Source organism: Aspergillus welwitschiae (assembly GCF_003344945.1).
Source record: "Aspergillus welwitschiae strain CBS 139.54b unplaced genomic scaffold BDQ94scaffold_83, whole genome shotgun sequence".
NCBI lineage: Eukaryota > Fungi > Ascomycota > Eurotiomycetes > Eurotiales > Aspergillaceae > Aspergillus > Aspergillus welwitschiae.
The window spans coordinates 1-17802 of record NW_020798777.1 but is presented as its reverse complement, the minus strand read 5'-3'; the positions used below and the strand labels follow the sequence as shown (position 1 = coordinate 17802).

The following is a 17802-nucleotide window of genomic DNA, read 5'->3' as shown; positions in this document are numbered from 1 at the left end:
CCACCTAAGAAAATACCAGTGGTCCCCATATTGGAATAGCGAGTAAAGAAATCCCAGCGGTGGAGCTGGTGACTAGAAAAGCCCCAATCAACCTTATTTGAGCGTGCCGGTCACCGTTGCCGAGGAATTCCTACTCATTAGACCCGGGTCAGTGAGCCAGGGAAATCACCCACCCGACACAATGCCATCTCATTCGTCCACGGCAAAGGGCGCAGATGAATTTTCATTCTCGTCGAGGGTCGCTCTCTTCTTTATTCTGAGGGCAAAGCGTGGCCCCAATCAAGAAGCCTGATACAGAGTAATGGATTTCAAGGTTTAGTGGTACCCGGTGATCCGAATCTTTTCATCGAGTTTCAATTCTATGTTCCAAAAAGTCTAGGAGATCAGAAGCTTCCCAAGGCTTTCTGAAACATTTGACAATCTCGCACACGATACGGGATATGACGTCGGGCAACAATTAGCAGTTGGGTGCAGGCAGAGGTGCTGTAGAAACTGGAAAATCCGACGAAAGAAGGAACAGGCAATCATGGTGCTCTGTTGGACCACGGTTTCCCGACTGTTTCCAAGTGGCAAAGCCCACTTGCGCAGACATGCAACCCGTTTTCCAACTATTTCGGTGTACTTGAGACGCCTATTGACCTGCGGCGCGGTCCCACCAGTCGCGCACATCTTCACCCTGCCATGTCCACGCCGATCATTTCTTTTCCCTAGTCTGCCCCGTCTTTGATTGAGGACCTGACGTCTTGGTGCCGATACCCTGCGAGGGCATGGTCATTTCGGGACGTAGTGTCGGGTTTGGCTCTTCGTATATGGCCACCATGTGCCCCTGGCCGGCAAATCCACAGCAAGGAGGCAGCCTCGCGGTGTATTAATAATAGACGGGGAAATACGGGCTTTTTCTCCACTTGTCGATGAGCTCCAATCAATGGGCAATGACTGTTGTGTCGAACCCTCAAAGATTAAATCATCCAGTAGCGTCGTCAAGCAAACGGGCAGTCAATGAGAAAGGTAAGCCAACAACTCACTGTGTTTGGAAAGCGTACTTGCTCACTAATTCCCTGGTTGTACAATTTCATGTGAGCAAGATCGTACAATGGAAGCATCCTCTACAGTACCTATATAGACGGATTGTGAGTATCGAGAGTGACGCAATCAAGAGTCGTCTAGCTACGGTGTCTCCATTTGCTAAGAATTAGGGGAGGGACCGAACTTTACTGACTACTACATAGCAAATTTAGGTATCATCGAGCCGGCGCACTATTTCGGGGACAATTGAGCCAGAAACGGACGTATATTTCTGCCTGAGGCAACTATGGACGCCGGCCGAAGGGTGAGTAAGCTGGTAAACAACCAGACACGCTTTCCCTATTCTATTCCCCGCGCCCGATAGAAATCATTTCCGCCGTGGAAATTATTTGACTCAGGTATCATTTAAATAACTCTTTCGAAGGGATGGAGGAAACAATCGCCTACGACGTCGGGTTGAAGAACAATAAATGCTGTGAGAAGCGGCAGAGACGCCATGAGGAGGAAGACAAGCGCGAGATGAGGCGCGAACGGCGAGTGCACCTAACAACCTTCGATCGCTGCCACATTACTCTGTTCTACGCGATCCAAAATGGGGCGGATGCGACCTTCACGACTCAGGGCGACGCAGCCGACCCAGTGAACCGTGAACCGACTCTACCCCAAGCACATCGTCCCTTGGCGTGCTTCTCCCACCTACAGGAACAAGTCTGGGAGAACTTCGACCGCACCACTGCCTTTACCTCTCGCCCACTGTCCCCTTCTGGTACCCAGTTCGATTATGTTGTTGAGAATATCTAGAACAGACCGACGAATTCGGAAGCATCTCTTCGGGATTTTGAGCGAGACCCGGTGGACTATTCTGTCGACGTGTTGAGAGATTCCCGAAACTCTCGGTCAAGACCTGCGGGCGTCTACTTATCGGCCCTCTCGCTGGAAACGAGGTTGGAAAGTACACAACTCGCGCTCGCGCTCACGCGCGTTGTCAACCCGAAGCACTCGTCTGCTGAAGGCAGCGGCAGTGATCAAGAATCGCATTCGCCGTCTGCCGCAGCAGCGTCGCGCAGCCGATCGAGTTGCGGCCTAGGCAACCACCACCGATCAATCCGGGGAGGCGAAAGGACACGAGCCGGCCGGGGCTACAAAGAGACCTCTCAGAAAGACGGACATTCTACGCGACCATACTGCACCATGGCCTGCATCCGCGGCTTGGTCAACTGAGAACCTATGGATAAGTACTGCCACAATTGGAAACTCCACGGTGGTCCGAGACTCCCTCGGACCGCAGGAGTTCACACGCCAGCTCCGTCGTCAACTTGAACGAGATCGAGAACCAGGATTCGAACAGCTGCACGTGTGCGGTCGGACAGGGTATCTTATCAAAGCCACCCTCCTTTTTCGCGGATACACTATGATCATGAAAGCAACGACTGGACAAGCATCATCGCCTTCTGGACAATTATCACCACCTTAGGAACTTACAGGAACAGCACTGTCTGGGGGACTTCAAGCCTCGCGTGGCATATTGGTACCACGGCAAATTAGTGGCGCAAATGATGAACTTGAGCTGGTCTGGGACGCGGCTTCAGCATGTCATCCATGATGAGAAATACATCTTCTTTCATCAGGCGCGCGACAAAGCTCTGGTTGTGCTCCGGTCGCGCTGAGTCAACCACTGTGACAGTGAGTTGCATAACATGCTGTGAAATGATCTGAGTGGCCGCTTGGTTGTCAAAGGATGTGAAGTGGTTGAAGCGCCCTTGGGCCCTTGGTTGCATCTCGGACAGTATGCAGCGTATTCGCTGCGTCGGAGCGACGAAATATAAGCCCGGCTTCGAAAAGGTGGAGTATAAACAGAATGGCAGTATCTCAAGCTTGTGACATCTATTCGGAAACGTTGCAAAGCATGCCGCCACAAGACGTCGTGGTCTTTATCTTAGACCGAGTAGTAAATACGCATTTGCAACATGAACCGTACATGTTGCAAGAGCCCGTCTGCACGGCAGGCTTGAGCGGAGGAACTGTTACACGACTTCTAGGTAAGCTGCTAGAGATACATACATCTCATCAACCAGCCCCCGCCGACCGAAATGCTTTGATAATTTTTTATTCGATTTCGCGTCTAGCTCCGAGTATTTATAGCTTACCTGGTTGGCATCCGCCTCCGCAAGAGCATGTTCAGTCACCCAACAGTGGCTCAGATCATCTTCCCCAAGATTAGTGTCCCAATGAGATTATTCAAAGCTTCTTTCCCTCCTTGGATGCTAGTAGAATCCGATAACTGCTTGTCGCCGAACATAATGATACGATCACTGGCTTCACAGTCCGTGATCTCAAGGCGGTCTAAACAAAGTTCATCCCGAATGGTCTTAAGTAATGATCTCCAGGATTCTAGAGTTGGAAGTTCGATTAATTCCAGATACACGTCGCGCAAAGTCATTTTATGGGAAAGAAGTAGCCTAGCTAAATGGTCTTTCGTACCACTGACTGTGTCGATCTCCAAGACGAGGAGATTCTTGAGGCAAATGCCTTCGCTTGGCGCCTTAAAATCCCCTGTTTGAATACGAGAATCAAACCCTAGACGTAGCACTTCAAGCCCGGAAAACTGCACGATAAATCGTACTAGATGCCTTGCCCAGGGTAACGCACTTTCCCTCTCTGGTGGGCCAACTGTGATACGTAAGGTTGTGAGTGTCGAAGTAATAGGACTCATAGTGAGGCAGAAATCCGGAAGCTGTAGCATTCCTGGGTCCACTGGAACTCTAGACAACCCCACATTGAGTTCAAAGCGCTGCAGTGGGACACAACCTGCAGCAACAGCAGCGAAGATGACATGAATAGCGCGAGCAAAGAATTTCCGGCTTTCTGAACTGTCCAATGTGGAGTTTGGTTCAACACCGGTCAATTTCTCGAGAGAACGAGCCCCCCAAGGGCGGTGGTTAATATCATCCTCGATGAATATTGTCCTGCAGTTTGTTGCCTTGGAAAGGGCTTGTGCGAGACATGCAGTATCGTAGCCAGATGCTGCCAGATGGTCCTGCTCGGCTAAATGTTGTTCATAGCTGATTCTATCCACCGCAGCGGCTTCTTTATTTCGGGGATTGGCTAGGTGATCTGCTGTAAGGTGATCAGGGTGGATCACGAGAACACGCAATGCACTGCCAAAAGCAGGGTGAGTAGCCACATTTCGATGGGTCTCAAGGCTATGTCGGCTTAATGTGTGGCGTCGCGTCTCAAAAAATTTCTTAGTGAAATCCTGGAATGACCTTGCTCGGAGACTTCTATTGGCAAGGCGAAAATTGAGAAAATCCCTACTTTCTAATTTTCTCACAATCATGCCCATTATCTCTATAGGAAGTCCATCCATTATGTTGGCTGGATTATAGCAGGTGCTCACTGTTGTTAAGCCTTATGATGGTTTGACGGAAACTAGTCGACAGGCTGTTGCATGGTTGGGATAACGAGGGGTGTGGAGGCGATGTATAGCAGGACTGCTTTTGAACGCTGCCGACCCGGCTGACCTGGCTCCCAAGACAGATGGGACGCAGATCGCCGCTAGTTTTGCCTTGGGAGTGGCGGCTCGTACACTGTTTATACGATCCGTGATGAAGGATCTAAGAACACCGAAGCCCTCTCTCAATGATGGGTTCTTCGGTGTATGAAGAGTTGCTTTGATCTCGATGTGATAGAAATTAGAACGTTCGAAGCGTACAGGGACTTTTCGTTACAGTAATTCATGATCACATGACTCGAGATTTTTGTGAAGCGATGGATGCTTGTCTATTGGATGGGACGGGACCAGAGATCTATCTAACAATGACTAAGCGAGGGAGCTAGGTTAAGCCACAGGGGACGGAGTCCCGTCCCTAACAGAATTAGGCAATCACGTGAGTTACACTGGCCCAAATGGGACCAAGTAATCAAGATTATAACTTCTATTCGGATCGCAGACAGTCCTCGTCCAGAGTTGAAGTTGCTGAGACAATAGGCAATATGAAGGAGCATTTGTCTTATAACTGCATCGCATCGCCAAGCCCCCCTATTGCCGTCCCTGGTTGCCCCCTCCTCTTTGGTTTCCACCCAAGATCCCCAGGAAGGTGGCCAGACTCCGGGCTCATTCATATTGCTCAAAACGCGTTTCGTCATTCTAAAAGTCCGCTTGAGCCACTTTTCCGCTCGTTGTACATTGGGAGTCCTTCATACAACGTCCATCTAGCTGACTCGATAACTTATCGGAACAATTTTAGCAAATTTCTGTCGATCACCAGTTCAAGAATCTTTAAAAATGGACTTAAACCTTTTGCCATTGATTTTGAGATCATGTACAATACGAACGAATTTTTGTCGGGCGGAAACCGAAACACACGATCATTGGACCACATGATCGCAGTGAGGGTTTACGGTCATGAGTTTGAGAAAGCATTCACCACTTCCCAGATTTCCAGTAGTTCTGGACATAATAGAATTATCTTGTACGACTTCGGCGACTTAAGATTCATAGTACGCTTTGAAACCGACGCATACGTTAATGGCCTCCCAAAACATCAACCTCAGAAGGGTGGAATCGGCGAACGGAGACTTACTGAGCGGGATGAGAGATCTGTTTCGGTCGCAACCCGAAAGCCGGTCTCTCGTCTTCCAACGAATCGAAAGTAGTGAATCAGATCCTTGAGAAACAACACTCAATATTGGAGATACTTTCTACAGTGTTGGTATCTCGATGATACCATATTTAGTGTCGTTAGATTCCAACGGTTTGCTTAGCCGCAAAGTACAGACCTCTGCTACCACAATATTCCTTTGTTTGATATCGCTCTCAAGGGCTGGAATCGAGGTACCGGACATGTTTTAGCTTTTTGCGAGGTGATATCCCTCAGTACCACACTCTTTGTGAAACGTCGACGTACTCGGAGGGCGGTCAATTGATGCTAGATTTCTCGTTCTGAATACCTGCAAACCCGATTACAAACTCGAGTATAGGTGCTATCGAGCAGTGAGGGGAAATGAATCTAGAGCAGGGGACGCGGAAATTTGACCTTTTTAATAATACGCGGCAACTTCAGGGATGAAAAGAAAGATCCTGCCAACGTTTACAATGCTGTACTATTGTTGTCTCGCATTCAGGTACCTTCAGACAGGGGTGTGAGCGGAATTTTGAGGAGCGGTTAGTTATGTTACCGCTCATAAGCGGTGGGGCGGTTCCCGCATAGCCATCGATTATGATTGGCTGGGACGGCGAATCAAATCACCTGAACGTGAACCCAAGCCGGCTCGAATCTCCTTTATATCTAGGAATCCGATCCGCTTCGGTTGTGCTTTCCCATCGGTTTGAATGGCCGTTGCGTCCCTGTAGCCCGGCAGCGAGACTATGACTACCTACCTTCCTCTGGCTGATGTCACTCCTCTAGCGACAATCGAGGTATTCCCTGCAATTCCCTCCTCTTCCTTCCCTTTTACTGCTGCCGCCTCAACGGCTCAAGGGCGATCCACCGCAGTTCCGGTCGCGACTCTACGATCGAACGTAGTGAAACTGGAGAAGTCCTCCCCAATACCGTCCGCATTGACCTCCGTGGATGCGGAAACACTAGCAGGCCACAAACACAAGCTCAAATGTACCTCTGCACGAGGTGTAGCGAATCTTACCCCCGAACAATTGGCGAAGAAGCGAGCCAGGGACCGGCAGGCCCAGCGTGCCATTCGCGAAAAGACGAAGGCTCATATTAATCTCCTGGAACGACGGGTCCGCGAACTATCGACGCAGAAGCAGTTCTTGGATCTTCAGGCGGTATTGAGGCAAAATGAAATCATCCAAGCAGAAAACCGGAAGATCAGGCAAGGGCTAAAGGCGATCATGGATATTCTTCAGCCATTGCTGGGAGACCAAGAGCTGAATACTCTGCCTTCCACGCCTTCCAGAACCGCTACTCACATTCCCTCAGTAACATCAACGCCGCCTTTATCTGACAGCTTGTGTTTCTCAGCCAATTCCGAGAGGTCAGCCGCAGGCGAACAACCGTACACTGAGTCTGCTGCGAGCACAGGGGCATCTTCTTCCACCGCCCAAGCGGCCGTCACATCTGGCACGGCACGCCATGATATCACAACGAGCGGTCCAGCTTATTCTCGCATTGTGTTCGACGACCAGCGACATAATATGGCTCACGGTCTGGCCTCTGGCGGAACGGATGAACGAATGGGCTTCAATTTCCTGCTTGATGCATCGCAGCGAGTACCCAAAGTGGAGGGGCTTTGACGCTTCTCAGAGACACTGTGGCCACCTTCGAACCCATCTTCAACATATTTGTCGAACCGCTCATCTTTCGATGGCAGAACCGCACTTGCCTGCTCACCTAACCTAAATTCGCAACGTTGCTCCTACATGTATTCTAGACGCCATCCTTTAGGACTTCCTTCATAACCGACAACATCAAGCAGCGAAGAGGGTATTGGAGCAGAGTGTCGTGGGCTCCCCTTATCCCAGGGTCTTGTCCTCGCTCAGTAAGGAGGAAGGCGTCTATCCGCATTCCTTATCAAACGTATTCACTGATATCTCGCGGACATTCCCGGATATCTCCACCCCCCCCCAGAATAAGTGGTTGTACTGTTTCCCATATTCCTCATGATGCGGTGGCAGATTTTTCCAATCCCTGATGGTTATGATCGATTGCCTGAGTGGCTCAACCCTCGTCGGTCGCAGCTTCTCACAACCCGTCCGTCGTGGATAGACTGCCTGCCCTGGCCGCGGATGCGAGATCATTTGATGATGTCGTATCGGGGATTATCCCACCGAGAACTGGCTCATTCCCTTTGCACGTACACTGTGTTAATTGGCCCTATGAAGCGACAGAACGCGTCCCATCTTCCGGTGATGGGGACGAGCTTATGATCAATCTTGTCTTCGAAAGGCGCTTCCGCAATCCCGGCAACTGGTTGCTGGGACCCGCTTTTGCAGAAGCTTATCCTTCCTTGGTTGACGACGAGGACCAGGGCTTCGCACGTATGATGACGATTCATGGGAACGTTTCAGCTTCTGCGCTCTGTCTCTACATCGCATCATTTCGAAATGGGACAACACTCATCTGTGATACTCTTTTCATTGTTCTAGCTTCATCGTATTATTTTGGACGATGATAAAGTGAGTTTTTTTTTTTACTCTCGCCTGTGCCTTCATAAAGCGTGGACAGACTCGTCAGGTTCTAAGGAGGGACAGAGGCACTGAAGCCCTGTGATGCAATTTTGTATGCTTGCTTTATCAAATTCCACAGCAGTTGTACTGTACGACCGTTGTCTATTCCTGTCTTATCGACGCATGTACATACCGTAGGTGACCCATTACGTGAGGCAAGTTAGCTTTCATACTGGGTTTCCACCTAGCTCGTAAGCGCTGCCGGATATACCTGCAGCCAGTGCTGCTATTGACATTTCTAGGTTAGCACACATGATTCTGTATGGCACCTGCCGGCCCCGAATTCTCGGAAGGAGCTCCATGAACGCAGGGAAATCTAGCAATTACATCATCACTCACCGAACAGGCTTGCGAGAGAGCCGAAAACATCGATGCCCGGCCATGGATATGATTTCCCATCAAAAGACTAGGATTGCTGGACTCAGATCCAGCTGAAGTCTATGTAATTGCGAATTAATAGGGTGTGTGCTTCAGTATGTACGTTTCAAATGCGGTATGGTGAAGGAGCCGTTACACGAGACCGCGTGCTAGTGAGCAACCCTCAACCAATTGACACGGGGCTTTCCTTCAAAAGCCCTTGATGGGCCTCAAATAAAGGTAGTCATGTCTGATACCCCGGGCAAGTGGCGACCTATCAATAATGATGACAACGGCTATGGAATTGCCCGGACAAATGAGGATCTGGTGCCCTCAGAAAGGACCGATCTGCCCGAAATTATCAATTCTGGCCAACACCAGTTACCGTAAAGCTTGCCGGGGTCATTAAAGAACGGAAAAGCGTCCGGGCGAGAGCACCGTGGAGGGTACCCCCATGCTCACCGTTGCAGATCCTTCATGCTCTCATCCGTCAATTGCGCTGGCTAGCCCTCCTACATCCGAAAATCACCTGGAGCAGATGTCCGCTGAAAAACAACCTCTTCCGCCTCAGGGAAAACCCATTTTACCGTGTCGTCGGTCAGGTCTGACCTATCGTGCATCTGCATGTGAACTAACCTGGCTGGCCACAGCCCTTTCATGGCTAAAGCGTGCATGGTATCGAGACGGTCCTGCTCCATCTCATCTCAGGGCAGGATGTAGCTATCGATTTCTGGTCCTGATACACACACATAATTCATTAACGCCCGGCGGCTCAGCCGAAATGGCAACTATCGCTGGTCTATCAATACAGGTTCTAATGTACATCTGCCGTATCTCCTTCGAGCCCATACATAGATCCTTTCAGTATATGTCCTCTCAGCTGTCACTATCGTAGGAATCCCTGTGGGTTAGTATATTTGTTAGTAGACTGGCTTGAAGGCGCTTCTTCAAGTGTTCAACATCCCATCCTCGGCAGTTGAAGCGCGTCTACCATCTGTGGCACAGGGTGGTTGGTGTAGGTTAGTTAGGAGAAGGGTGTCAATGTTTTGGTTGACATGGTTAGGTGGCGTCGAGTCGGCCCGTAGCGATGGCAAATTGTATTGAGGCTCGTACTGCCTCCAAGTTCGGCGTCCATAGCTGATAATCAGAAGGCGATTTCCCGTCCAGGCAGAGGGAGAGATCGCCCCGGTGAGTACGGGCACGTTGTAGCAGTGCGATCCGTTGCGTGGTCCACTTCCGACATCGGAAGAGGAAGTGCTCCACGGTTTCTTTTGCTTGTCCGCATGCACACTGGTCTGTCTGCGCGATATTGATCCGGTAGAGATACCCATTTAATCTTACCATGCCGGTCCGGAGTTGAGCCAGCACTAAAAAATTCTCAATGACAGCTAGAACTATTCTCGGCCTTTTCGCTCCTGCGGATCTGGGACCCGCTCTACTGGCAGCTGGTACATATCAGGATCTATTCTCGTGGAATGGTCCCTCGAGTCCTACGCAGGCAAAAGTATATGAAGCAAGGTATTGAGCAACGAATTCCAGTGTTCGTTCTTTCATTGTCTTATTTTCTCCATCAATCAAAATGCCTCGGCCTTTTGGAACGTCGCTCTCCCTTTTTCTTGCCGCGAGCCCTACTCTTTGCAAAAGCGCCACATACATCTCGGATCCCAACACCTCTAGACTTCTCTCCCCACTGGATTACGCCGAAGCAGACGTGAGTTGGACTTACCACGCGGACCGAGATTGTGACCCTGAAGACGGCTTGAAGGAGCAGACTGCGTTGTGCCTTCCATGTTGTCATCATACCCAAGACAAGCCGCCGAGTATGGATGATGCTCCTTTGGATGAGAAGGCATGTCATGCTCTGGAAGAGTATTCAACCTTTTTCGATGAATACCACCTGCTGAAACGGCGGTTGGCCACTTTTGACAAACTCTCCACCAAGTGTTCAAGTTACATGGCCTACCAGCATGTAGTACAATACTTTGCGATCGATGGAGTAGCGTGGATATCAGCTGCTCTGAAGTTTTTCAGGACAAACGCGCCGTCTTTAACAAGGAACTTCTAAGAGGCATTCGTGGAGATACACACACACTTGACGACATAAATGGCTGTATGTCATCAGGTGTCGGCTCATGAGCATGGCATGATACTCGGAGTCCAACATTCCACATGATTTATCACTGTATGTGATCATGCAAACGACTACTACCTTGGCGATTTTTGTGCAAGCAGCTTCTAGGGAGACTTTATATATTGCTGGATATCATTTGGTTCTTTCGAGACAGTCCATTTCTCTACGTGAATTTGGCATGATGATCCGGAGCTCGGCGTTTGAGCGAACTGAATGGTATCAATCATCCCATAACCCCGACCTGACATAAGGATATTCAGGAATTATCACTGTCAATTCGAGAACCAGTGAATCGAGGAATGAAAGGCACCCTAAAAGATCATGGACTGGAAACGGTAGCAGTGGTCGATCAGCATTGATGGAATCTCGCACGGGTAACCGAAAGCCGCGACCGAATTCTTGGAAAGACACACACCAACCCTCGCGGGCGCGCGGTAGACCTTGTGGTCCACATATTGGCTACACCTCCTAGGGAGTAATTCATAGCTCTGTGGAACGGTCGATCCCGAGAAGCTGATGTCCTTTTTGCCGAGAACGCCAGTTCGAATCTAGACAAAGCCGGCGCAACTTCTGGTTTCAACCGTCTATTGTCTTCACTAGGACATCGGAAGCGGTAAGAGAGAGCATGAAGCTTTCATGCTACCTTAATAGTCACCCTCTTCATGAGTAGTAGGCTTTCGTACAAGTGCTCCAAAAAATTGATGTCCTTGGTAAAATTTTGGACGGGTGAAGGCAAGCCTGGAACTTCTCCAGGTATCCAAACGATTAGTTGTTCTGGATACCATATTAATAACATGCCAAGAGAAGTACCCCCGGGTACTCGAAGTCTTACGTCACTAATTGTAATGGACAGACGTCGTATAATGTCTGAAATGGTAATAGGGCAAAGAAAAGAGCCACGGGTACTTCAAAAAGGATGGTGACGTAGTTTCAGACTTTTCAAGTTCGCACTGTTGTCTACTTTGACGCCACCTATTACCCGATGCTGCCCAGAATGACCTGCAGTCCATACTTCAATTACACCCAGGACCATTGAAGGTGCGTAAAACTGTTTAGAATAAGCCAAATCAAAATTTCATGGACCGATCGACCTCAATCCGGGAACTTGGACTCTTGACGCATAATGACTGTTGAATGTCAGATGATGTCATTATGACCGGCCACATAACCTCTCGTCCTAAGGGAAGCTGAATTGATTTTACCATCTCTAGGAGGCACTTGCACGACGATAAGCTATTACCAAACACTACTAGCAGGAGAGGCCCATCATCCGAATTATCCATAGCCAGGCCATCCCCATCTTGGCTTCCCCTTGCAGTCTGTCGGAAGTTGACATCGACACCTTGTCCGTACCTTGTTCGTCATCGCAACCATCACTTACCCACATGTCATGCCGGGTTAGTCAGATTCGTAATCCATCATTTAAAATCCTACCCTCTGCAGTGAAACATGCTTCACCCAAGCGAGCTCGCATTCCTCACCTTCTATTGGTCTGGGCCTCTCATAGTCGGGTTTTCATGCTCCAGACTTACAATAGACTGAGCAAACCTGCTGCCTCTGTTGGTTCCTGGTTCCAACCAAAACTGAATTAACTTCCATTTAAAGGACTGGTTGGTTTTTTCGTAATGAACTCGAATGACGCAAGCATCAATCAAGACTGCAACCCAAAGTAGAGATCAATGGCAATCGTGAATAACAACTCATTATCTGTATACCCACGAAGTAATTTTAGCTAGGTATACTCTTGGAGTCTTACTAACATTGTATCCAGATGAACAGTGTTCTACGTACCTGAAGCAAGCTCGGAGATTGCTTGCTTCGCCCAGACTAGTACTGAGCCTTGTTTCCGAGATCCGAGTACAGCGTACAGAATAAGCAGCCGGTCAGGCACAGAAGGTGCGCTTGGCATCCGCTAGTAAGCGAAACAAGGCTAGCGCAACTTAAGTTTATTCTTCCGCTAAGATCCGCCAGTGGATGACAACAGATGCAGACCCTGAGATCATCATCACTACCGCGAAGCGGTAGGCACTTGAGCTCATCTGCAGTCTATCTGGGCCCGCATCATCGTGTGATAAGGTAAGTCTGCTAATTGGCGCCGGGCTTCGGAAGAACCGTTCCTTGTAATGCTTATCCAGAATTCCGAGCGAGGATGAGCTTACCGCTTTCTCCGACTGAATCCCCTTGTATGTGAGCTTTTGGGGATGGTATTATTCATTACTATACGGAAGATACGGCGCTCATGATATCACCACAGTAGGTTAGGCGAGGATCAAGTGCGCAGGAGACCATGGGTCAAATGAACCGGGTTCGAAGTATAGTGGATAGTAATTCCGCATTGGTGCACCGGCCTGTTAACTGAGAGTAAGACGCATAGGTCTGGAGGCGATATTCTTCTTTTCCGTCCCTTATAAGGTTATAAGGTAAGGCATAGTTTGTCAATAGGCTCCAGCCAGCCATGTCATGATGCAAGTGGTGAAGTCGAGGCTCCGCTTCTGTTGGGATCTTCAGGACACGCGTTCGACAGGGCTGGTCTGGATTTCAATCACATGGTTGCACTCAGCAGGATGTGAGAATGGGTAATGGAGGAAGCTATAAAAGTAGCTTATGCTATCTATTGTTGGTTGAAATACCGCTGGATCTCTCAGAAAACCAACGGCGCTCATTGTTCATGATATACTTGAACTGTATCCTCTCCGGTCCAAAACAAAAGGAAAACCTCACTGAAGACAACGGATCGATAGTATTATATTAATCGCGATGCGCATTGTCTCCGCCTTGAACGGCCTGCTTCTCGCAGGTGTCGCTGTGGCTCAGAACACCGCCTCATCAAGCTGTTCGCTTCAGTCATCTGATTTGCCATCCGTTAATTATGGCTTTGCGCTCTCGTCCTTCCTGGACCGGTTTTACTCTTCGGTTCCCGTAAATCTGACCACCTTGAACAGCACTCTAAATAGCTCCAACTCAGAGTCCTCCGCCAACCTCCAAGGTATCCAGAGACAAAACCGTTTGGGCGTGCGTGCTGTGCAGCAACTTGGCGCGAAGGTGTCTGGCTTTAGCCCTCAGAACTGCAGTTTCACCTTCCCGAGTGCCATTGATGGTGAGACCTTCGTGCGCAACGCCCTTCAGCTGGAGTCGTCAGTTGCTGGGGCGTACATCGCATTGGCTGGTTACATCCAGGCTCCCGAGGCCTCGTTATTGTGGGCCCGTTTGGCTGCTGAGCACACTGCGCACGCCTATTATATGGCCAGCCACCAGCAGGCCGTCCTTTTTCCATCGAACAGCACTTCATTAGTCCCTGCCTACAGCCCTGCTTACGTGCTTTCCAACGGAACTGCCCCCGGTTAGCTTGGTTCATACTTTCAAGGCTGCGTGACTGCGCCTCCAGCTCCGTGTAACCAGAACCTGTTCATCGGGCCTCTTACTGCCAACCTTGCTGCGAATGTATCAGCAAGTGCTGCCGCTTTGAGCTCGGTCTCTTTGTCTGCCTCTGCAACTCCTTCGCCAAGCTGGGCAAAGAGGGGTTACTAAAGTCCGCGGCGTGCGAAATGGAGTGGCACCTGTTGTCAATGAGGCTACGCTTGCTTGGGTAAATGCTGCTGCTAAACTATCGCCGCAGAGAGATTCGGTACAGTGTAGAGATGGAGTGATAATTGTGATTGTGTCTGTAATAATGCCTTAATACGCGATTTTGGATGAATGTAATTTTGACAGTCTGCGGGTTTGGCACGTAAATTTTAAGTTCCTTGAAAGTATTGCCATGTGTAAATATATAAGTTACATGAATCGAGGTGTAACATCCCCATGCTCGTGCAAAAAATATATGCTGATGATCTGATCGATGATGTCATTTATTCACCTAGCCGTATGCCTTCCATGGCGTTCGAAGTTGGAGGCGGGTCTTAGTGGCTATCAAAAATCACAGCGTGGTGATGCCGAGCAGTTGATGCTCGTGCCGGTTCTGATGACGCAGTATTAGTAAGACACATAAGCCTGCCTAGAAAATGGAGTGCTATATATAATACCTTAAATGCTAGATTCATACCTCCGGCTTCTCTTTATGTTGTCAGCAGAGATAGACTGAGATGACAGAAATTACAAGTCGCTTTGAACCCACTGGAGCTCCATAAACAGATTGCAAACTGAAAAATGCTCGCTTGTTTTCAGGTCGAAGTGTTATCACTACATGGTGGTACTAAACTTGCAGATTTTGATTTAGAGCCCGTAAATTTATGCTTGTTCCAATTTCGGCGAATCGGTGCAAGATACCGTTCTATACTTTCTTAAGTACATTGATAAAATGCCACCGGGTGTCCTTCCGTTAGAGGCAAGCCTAGAGCGTGACTAGGGGACGATTCTCCTTCATCCAGATCCATGAACTCGTAAGCTTCTTGTACGATGCAACGCTTCCAATGCAAAATCCGATTCTCGTTCTCCAGCGTCACGAGTTAGTTTAATGAATGCTTGACTCCCATCGTTGGAGTTTGTCACAGAGGGAATAGTCCGTACCGCTCAAGGCTCGGCTGCTACTAGCTTCAGCCAGCGATAAGCCATTTGCTAAGAAGAACAGCGTACTACAAAGTGGCAGGTAAATGAAGGGTACTCTAGATAATGGCTTGACTCCGTACTACATGGTCGATATCTGAGCAATACAGATTACACTAGATGACCAGCCTGGGCTGTGTTCGACTGAAGCCACGGTACCCCTCGCCGTTCCGCAAAGCTTCAAGTTGTGAGGGGTTAAAAAAAAGAAGGAAAAACAAGAAAATGAAAGAAGAAAGGGGAGTGTTTTGACGTATAGAGCGTTATTGCAAGATGTTGGGCCATCATAGCGTAGCGTCGCGGATCACGTTGTGCAAAGCCAGTCGTCCGAATTGAATGTGAGCTTTCCTTTCAGACCGTTATGCAAAGCCGTCGTCTCCTGCTTTGAAGAAAGTAACCTGCGCTAATAACCAGTCTGATTTATATACAGTTCTTTCGTTTAGGCTGGGGGCAATTCTGACGCCCCTTGACAAGCATACGATAGCGACTGCCGCTTCCTCTGATTATATCGGCCTTGCACCTGCGAGATGGATTAAAGGAGTCCATTTGAAGTATATAGACGTTTTATCTCTGCTTATTCAGAGAAGTGAACCCCCTAAAGCGTCTGCTGGTGTGACAAAGAGTTGTTTTCGTCTTTGGCCATAACTTGAATACCCTATACCGGATCCCTTCGACAGCTATAGAATTCAATGCGATTTTTTGCACGAAAAGCTCCCTCACCGCGCCACTAATAATGACAGAGCCGTCTAAACAGGGTATGTTTGACAAGGCCTTCGTGGTGTTGCGAGATTTCTTCAACTGGGGTTCGACGGGTTCAACTGACCGGAAGGCGTCGTGCCAAATCTATAGGTCCCAGAGCACAAGCTACCTCTGTCATGTTATTGCCTGTAAGCGTGCTAGATTTCTCTGAGCAAGTAATCGTGGCATTCCCTATCGTTTCACAAGCCTCCTGCCAGGATATCATAATCAGATAATTCTGCAGCTTTCTTCTGACCGAACTACTTCGACAGCGCGGTCTTTTTCTAATAGATGCAACAGATTAGCTGTGCATTTCCAAGTCATATGCATACTCAAAATCACAACTATAAGAATGGGAACTATGAGAGCAATAATTACCCAATCAATTCATGCCTTAGGATCTGTTGTGGTCGGCCCATGATATAGTCCAATAATGAGCGAATTAACAACAGCGAAATTGTATTTATATTTGAGGTTTTCCTGGATTATGTTTCCAAATTAATCGCGGTTTCGGCTGCTTTCAGGAAGACCGTTATTTCCAAATCTTTCCCGTATGCGAAAAGTGGCGCTCTTCCGTTGCAAGGTGTTTGTTGTGGATTGTGATATCGGGTACTGTGGACCTTGAGTCAGGTCCCTCCAAGTTCGACAGCGTGGCAGCTGTTAAGTCTATTTTATTGTCCTGAGAGGTCTCTTCAATGCGAAGACCGAACATTCAATCTTTCCGCATTCCCTTTCCTGATCCAGGTAGGCCGCCCAACGCGTAGGCCAATCTGATGTCTATTGGTATTACTAGTATGTCTAGTTGTTGGGAATATCCTTCGATATCGTTGCTTTTTAGGTTAAAACTGGGCTTTGGACCAGAGTTTGGTAGGGCACAGTGTACCATTACCTTCAACTTTGTTTGATACAGCTATGAGGTCTTGTCGCAAAGTTGTCGGCTGAGTAGCTCGTGGGGCAAAGGTAAGAGAAGATGGCACTAGTAGGATTATTAGGCATGTAGTTCCTTCTGATAAGTTGCACGGAGCGTTGCCTCAGGAAAGGATTTCCCCGTGCTTGCCCCTCCTTGGCTTCAAGCCCAAGTCCTGGGTGTACGCTTGTATGTAAGCAAAACGAAGACCAAAAGCTCTGCAGTTAAGCATTAGCTATATCTACTCGCTTTGTTAATGCTGAAATCCCCAAGCGGCCGGCCCACCAAGTCCAGAAAGTAGACAGACCGTCGCATAGTAATTGGCATGGATCAAATGATTGTGTTCATTTCCTGCACACAATATACAAGGACATAAAAGGATTTGATTATCGACAGAGGCTTTGACCATGGTACTCTCGAAGAGCATGAGATCTTGCCGACATGTCTTAATTTAAAAAGGTTGAGGTCTTTCCACTCTTAGAGCTGTCCATGTTTGTTCTATCGGGGGACTATCGCAGGATTAGCAATAGCTAGCAGGCCCCGTTGTAAGTAGCTGGGCCGCCTAGAAGTGTGACTGCCTAAAATCCGTTCCACATGTAGCAACCGGCAGCAGAACTAGTCAATATCATGTACAACCAAAGCAAGGGCGCAGGCGATGCCAAGATTCATTAAATCATAACAATCATCAGCACACCTGCAGGCTATCGGCATTATTGGGAATCATGACCTCCAGGACTAACAAAGCTTTTTCTTTTACAATATCACAAATAAGCGCCTCTCCCCCAAGAACTAGTCTGATTCAGCTCTTGCACTGTGTCCAACTTAATCTTCACTGTTACCCACACAAGTCAACTCGGCAAAACACTGCTCGTCTCGAGGTTAGACATCAATCACAATACAAAAAACAGAGATCAGAAG

General features: G+C 48.6%; 7 protein-coding genes across 7 annotated transcripts in view; 5 read left to right on the top strand and 2 right to left on the bottom strand.

Moving 5' to 3' along the window:
* BDQ94DRAFT_154928 (uncharacterized protein) overlaps positions 1-846 on the bottom strand; it is a 1052-nt gene extending 206 nt beyond the window's left edge. Inside the window, exon 1 of the mRNA XM_026768384.1 lies at positions 475-846. Within this exon, the coding sequence (XP_026619852.1) occupies positions 475-669 (195 nt within the window). The 5' untranslated portion in view covers positions 670-846. The remainder of the gene's footprint in view (positions 1-474) is intronic.
* A 544-nt stretch (positions 847-1390) lies between these two features.
* On the top strand, positions 1391-1712 carry BDQ94DRAFT_154927 (uncharacterized protein; the record flags this gene model as incomplete). The annotated part of the gene is made up of 1 exon (XM_026768383.1): positions 1391-1712. A coding segment is annotated over exon 1 (258 nt), but the record flags the coding sequence as incomplete, so codon positions are not given.
* A 1068-nt stretch (positions 1713-2780) lies between these two features.
* Positions 2781-4784, bottom strand: BDQ94DRAFT_154922 (F-box protein). The gene has a single exon (XM_026768382.1). The coding sequence runs from the start codon at positions 4391-4393 to the stop codon at positions 3224-3226; it is 1170 nt and encodes a 389-aa protein (XP_026619850.1). The 5' UTR covers positions 4394-4784; the 3' UTR covers positions 2781-3223.
* On the top strand, positions 4547-6169 carry BDQ94DRAFT_154918 (uncharacterized protein). Its single transcript, XM_026768381.1, has one exon. The coding sequence runs from the start codon at positions 4933-4935 to the stop codon at positions 5680-5682; it is 750 nt and encodes a 249-aa protein (XP_026619849.1). The 5' UTR covers positions 4547-4932; the 3' UTR covers positions 5683-6169.
* Positions 6170-6394: 225 nt separating this feature from the next.
* On the top strand, positions 6395-8532 carry BDQ94DRAFT_164147 (uncharacterized protein; the record flags this gene model as incomplete). Its single annotated transcript, XM_026769918.1, has 5 exons — positions 6395-7264; positions 7431-7562; positions 7661-7736; positions 7868-7995; positions 8455-8532. The coding sequence occupies 5 exons, from the start codon at positions 6395-6397 to the stop codon at positions 8530-8532; spliced, it is 1284 nt and encodes a 427-aa protein (XP_026619848.1).
* A 1616-nt stretch (positions 8533-10148) lies between these two features.
* On the top strand, positions 10149-10542 carry BDQ94DRAFT_164146 (uncharacterized protein; the record flags this gene model as incomplete). Its single annotated transcript, XM_026769917.1, has 2 exons — positions 10149-10480; positions 10512-10542. The coding sequence occupies 2 exons, from the start codon at positions 10149-10151 to the stop codon at positions 10540-10542; spliced, it is 363 nt and encodes a 120-aa protein (XP_026619847.1).
* Positions 10543-13457: 2915 nt separating this feature from the next.
* BDQ94DRAFT_164145 (uncharacterized protein) lies at positions 13458-14228 on the top strand (the record flags this gene model as incomplete). The annotated part of the gene is made up of 2 exons (XM_026769916.1): positions 13458-14015; positions 14046-14228. The coding sequence occupies 2 exons, from the start codon at positions 13458-13460 to the stop codon at positions 14226-14228; spliced, it is 741 nt and encodes a 246-aa protein (XP_026619846.1).
* Between the last annotated feature and the right edge of the window lie 3574 nt (positions 14229-17802).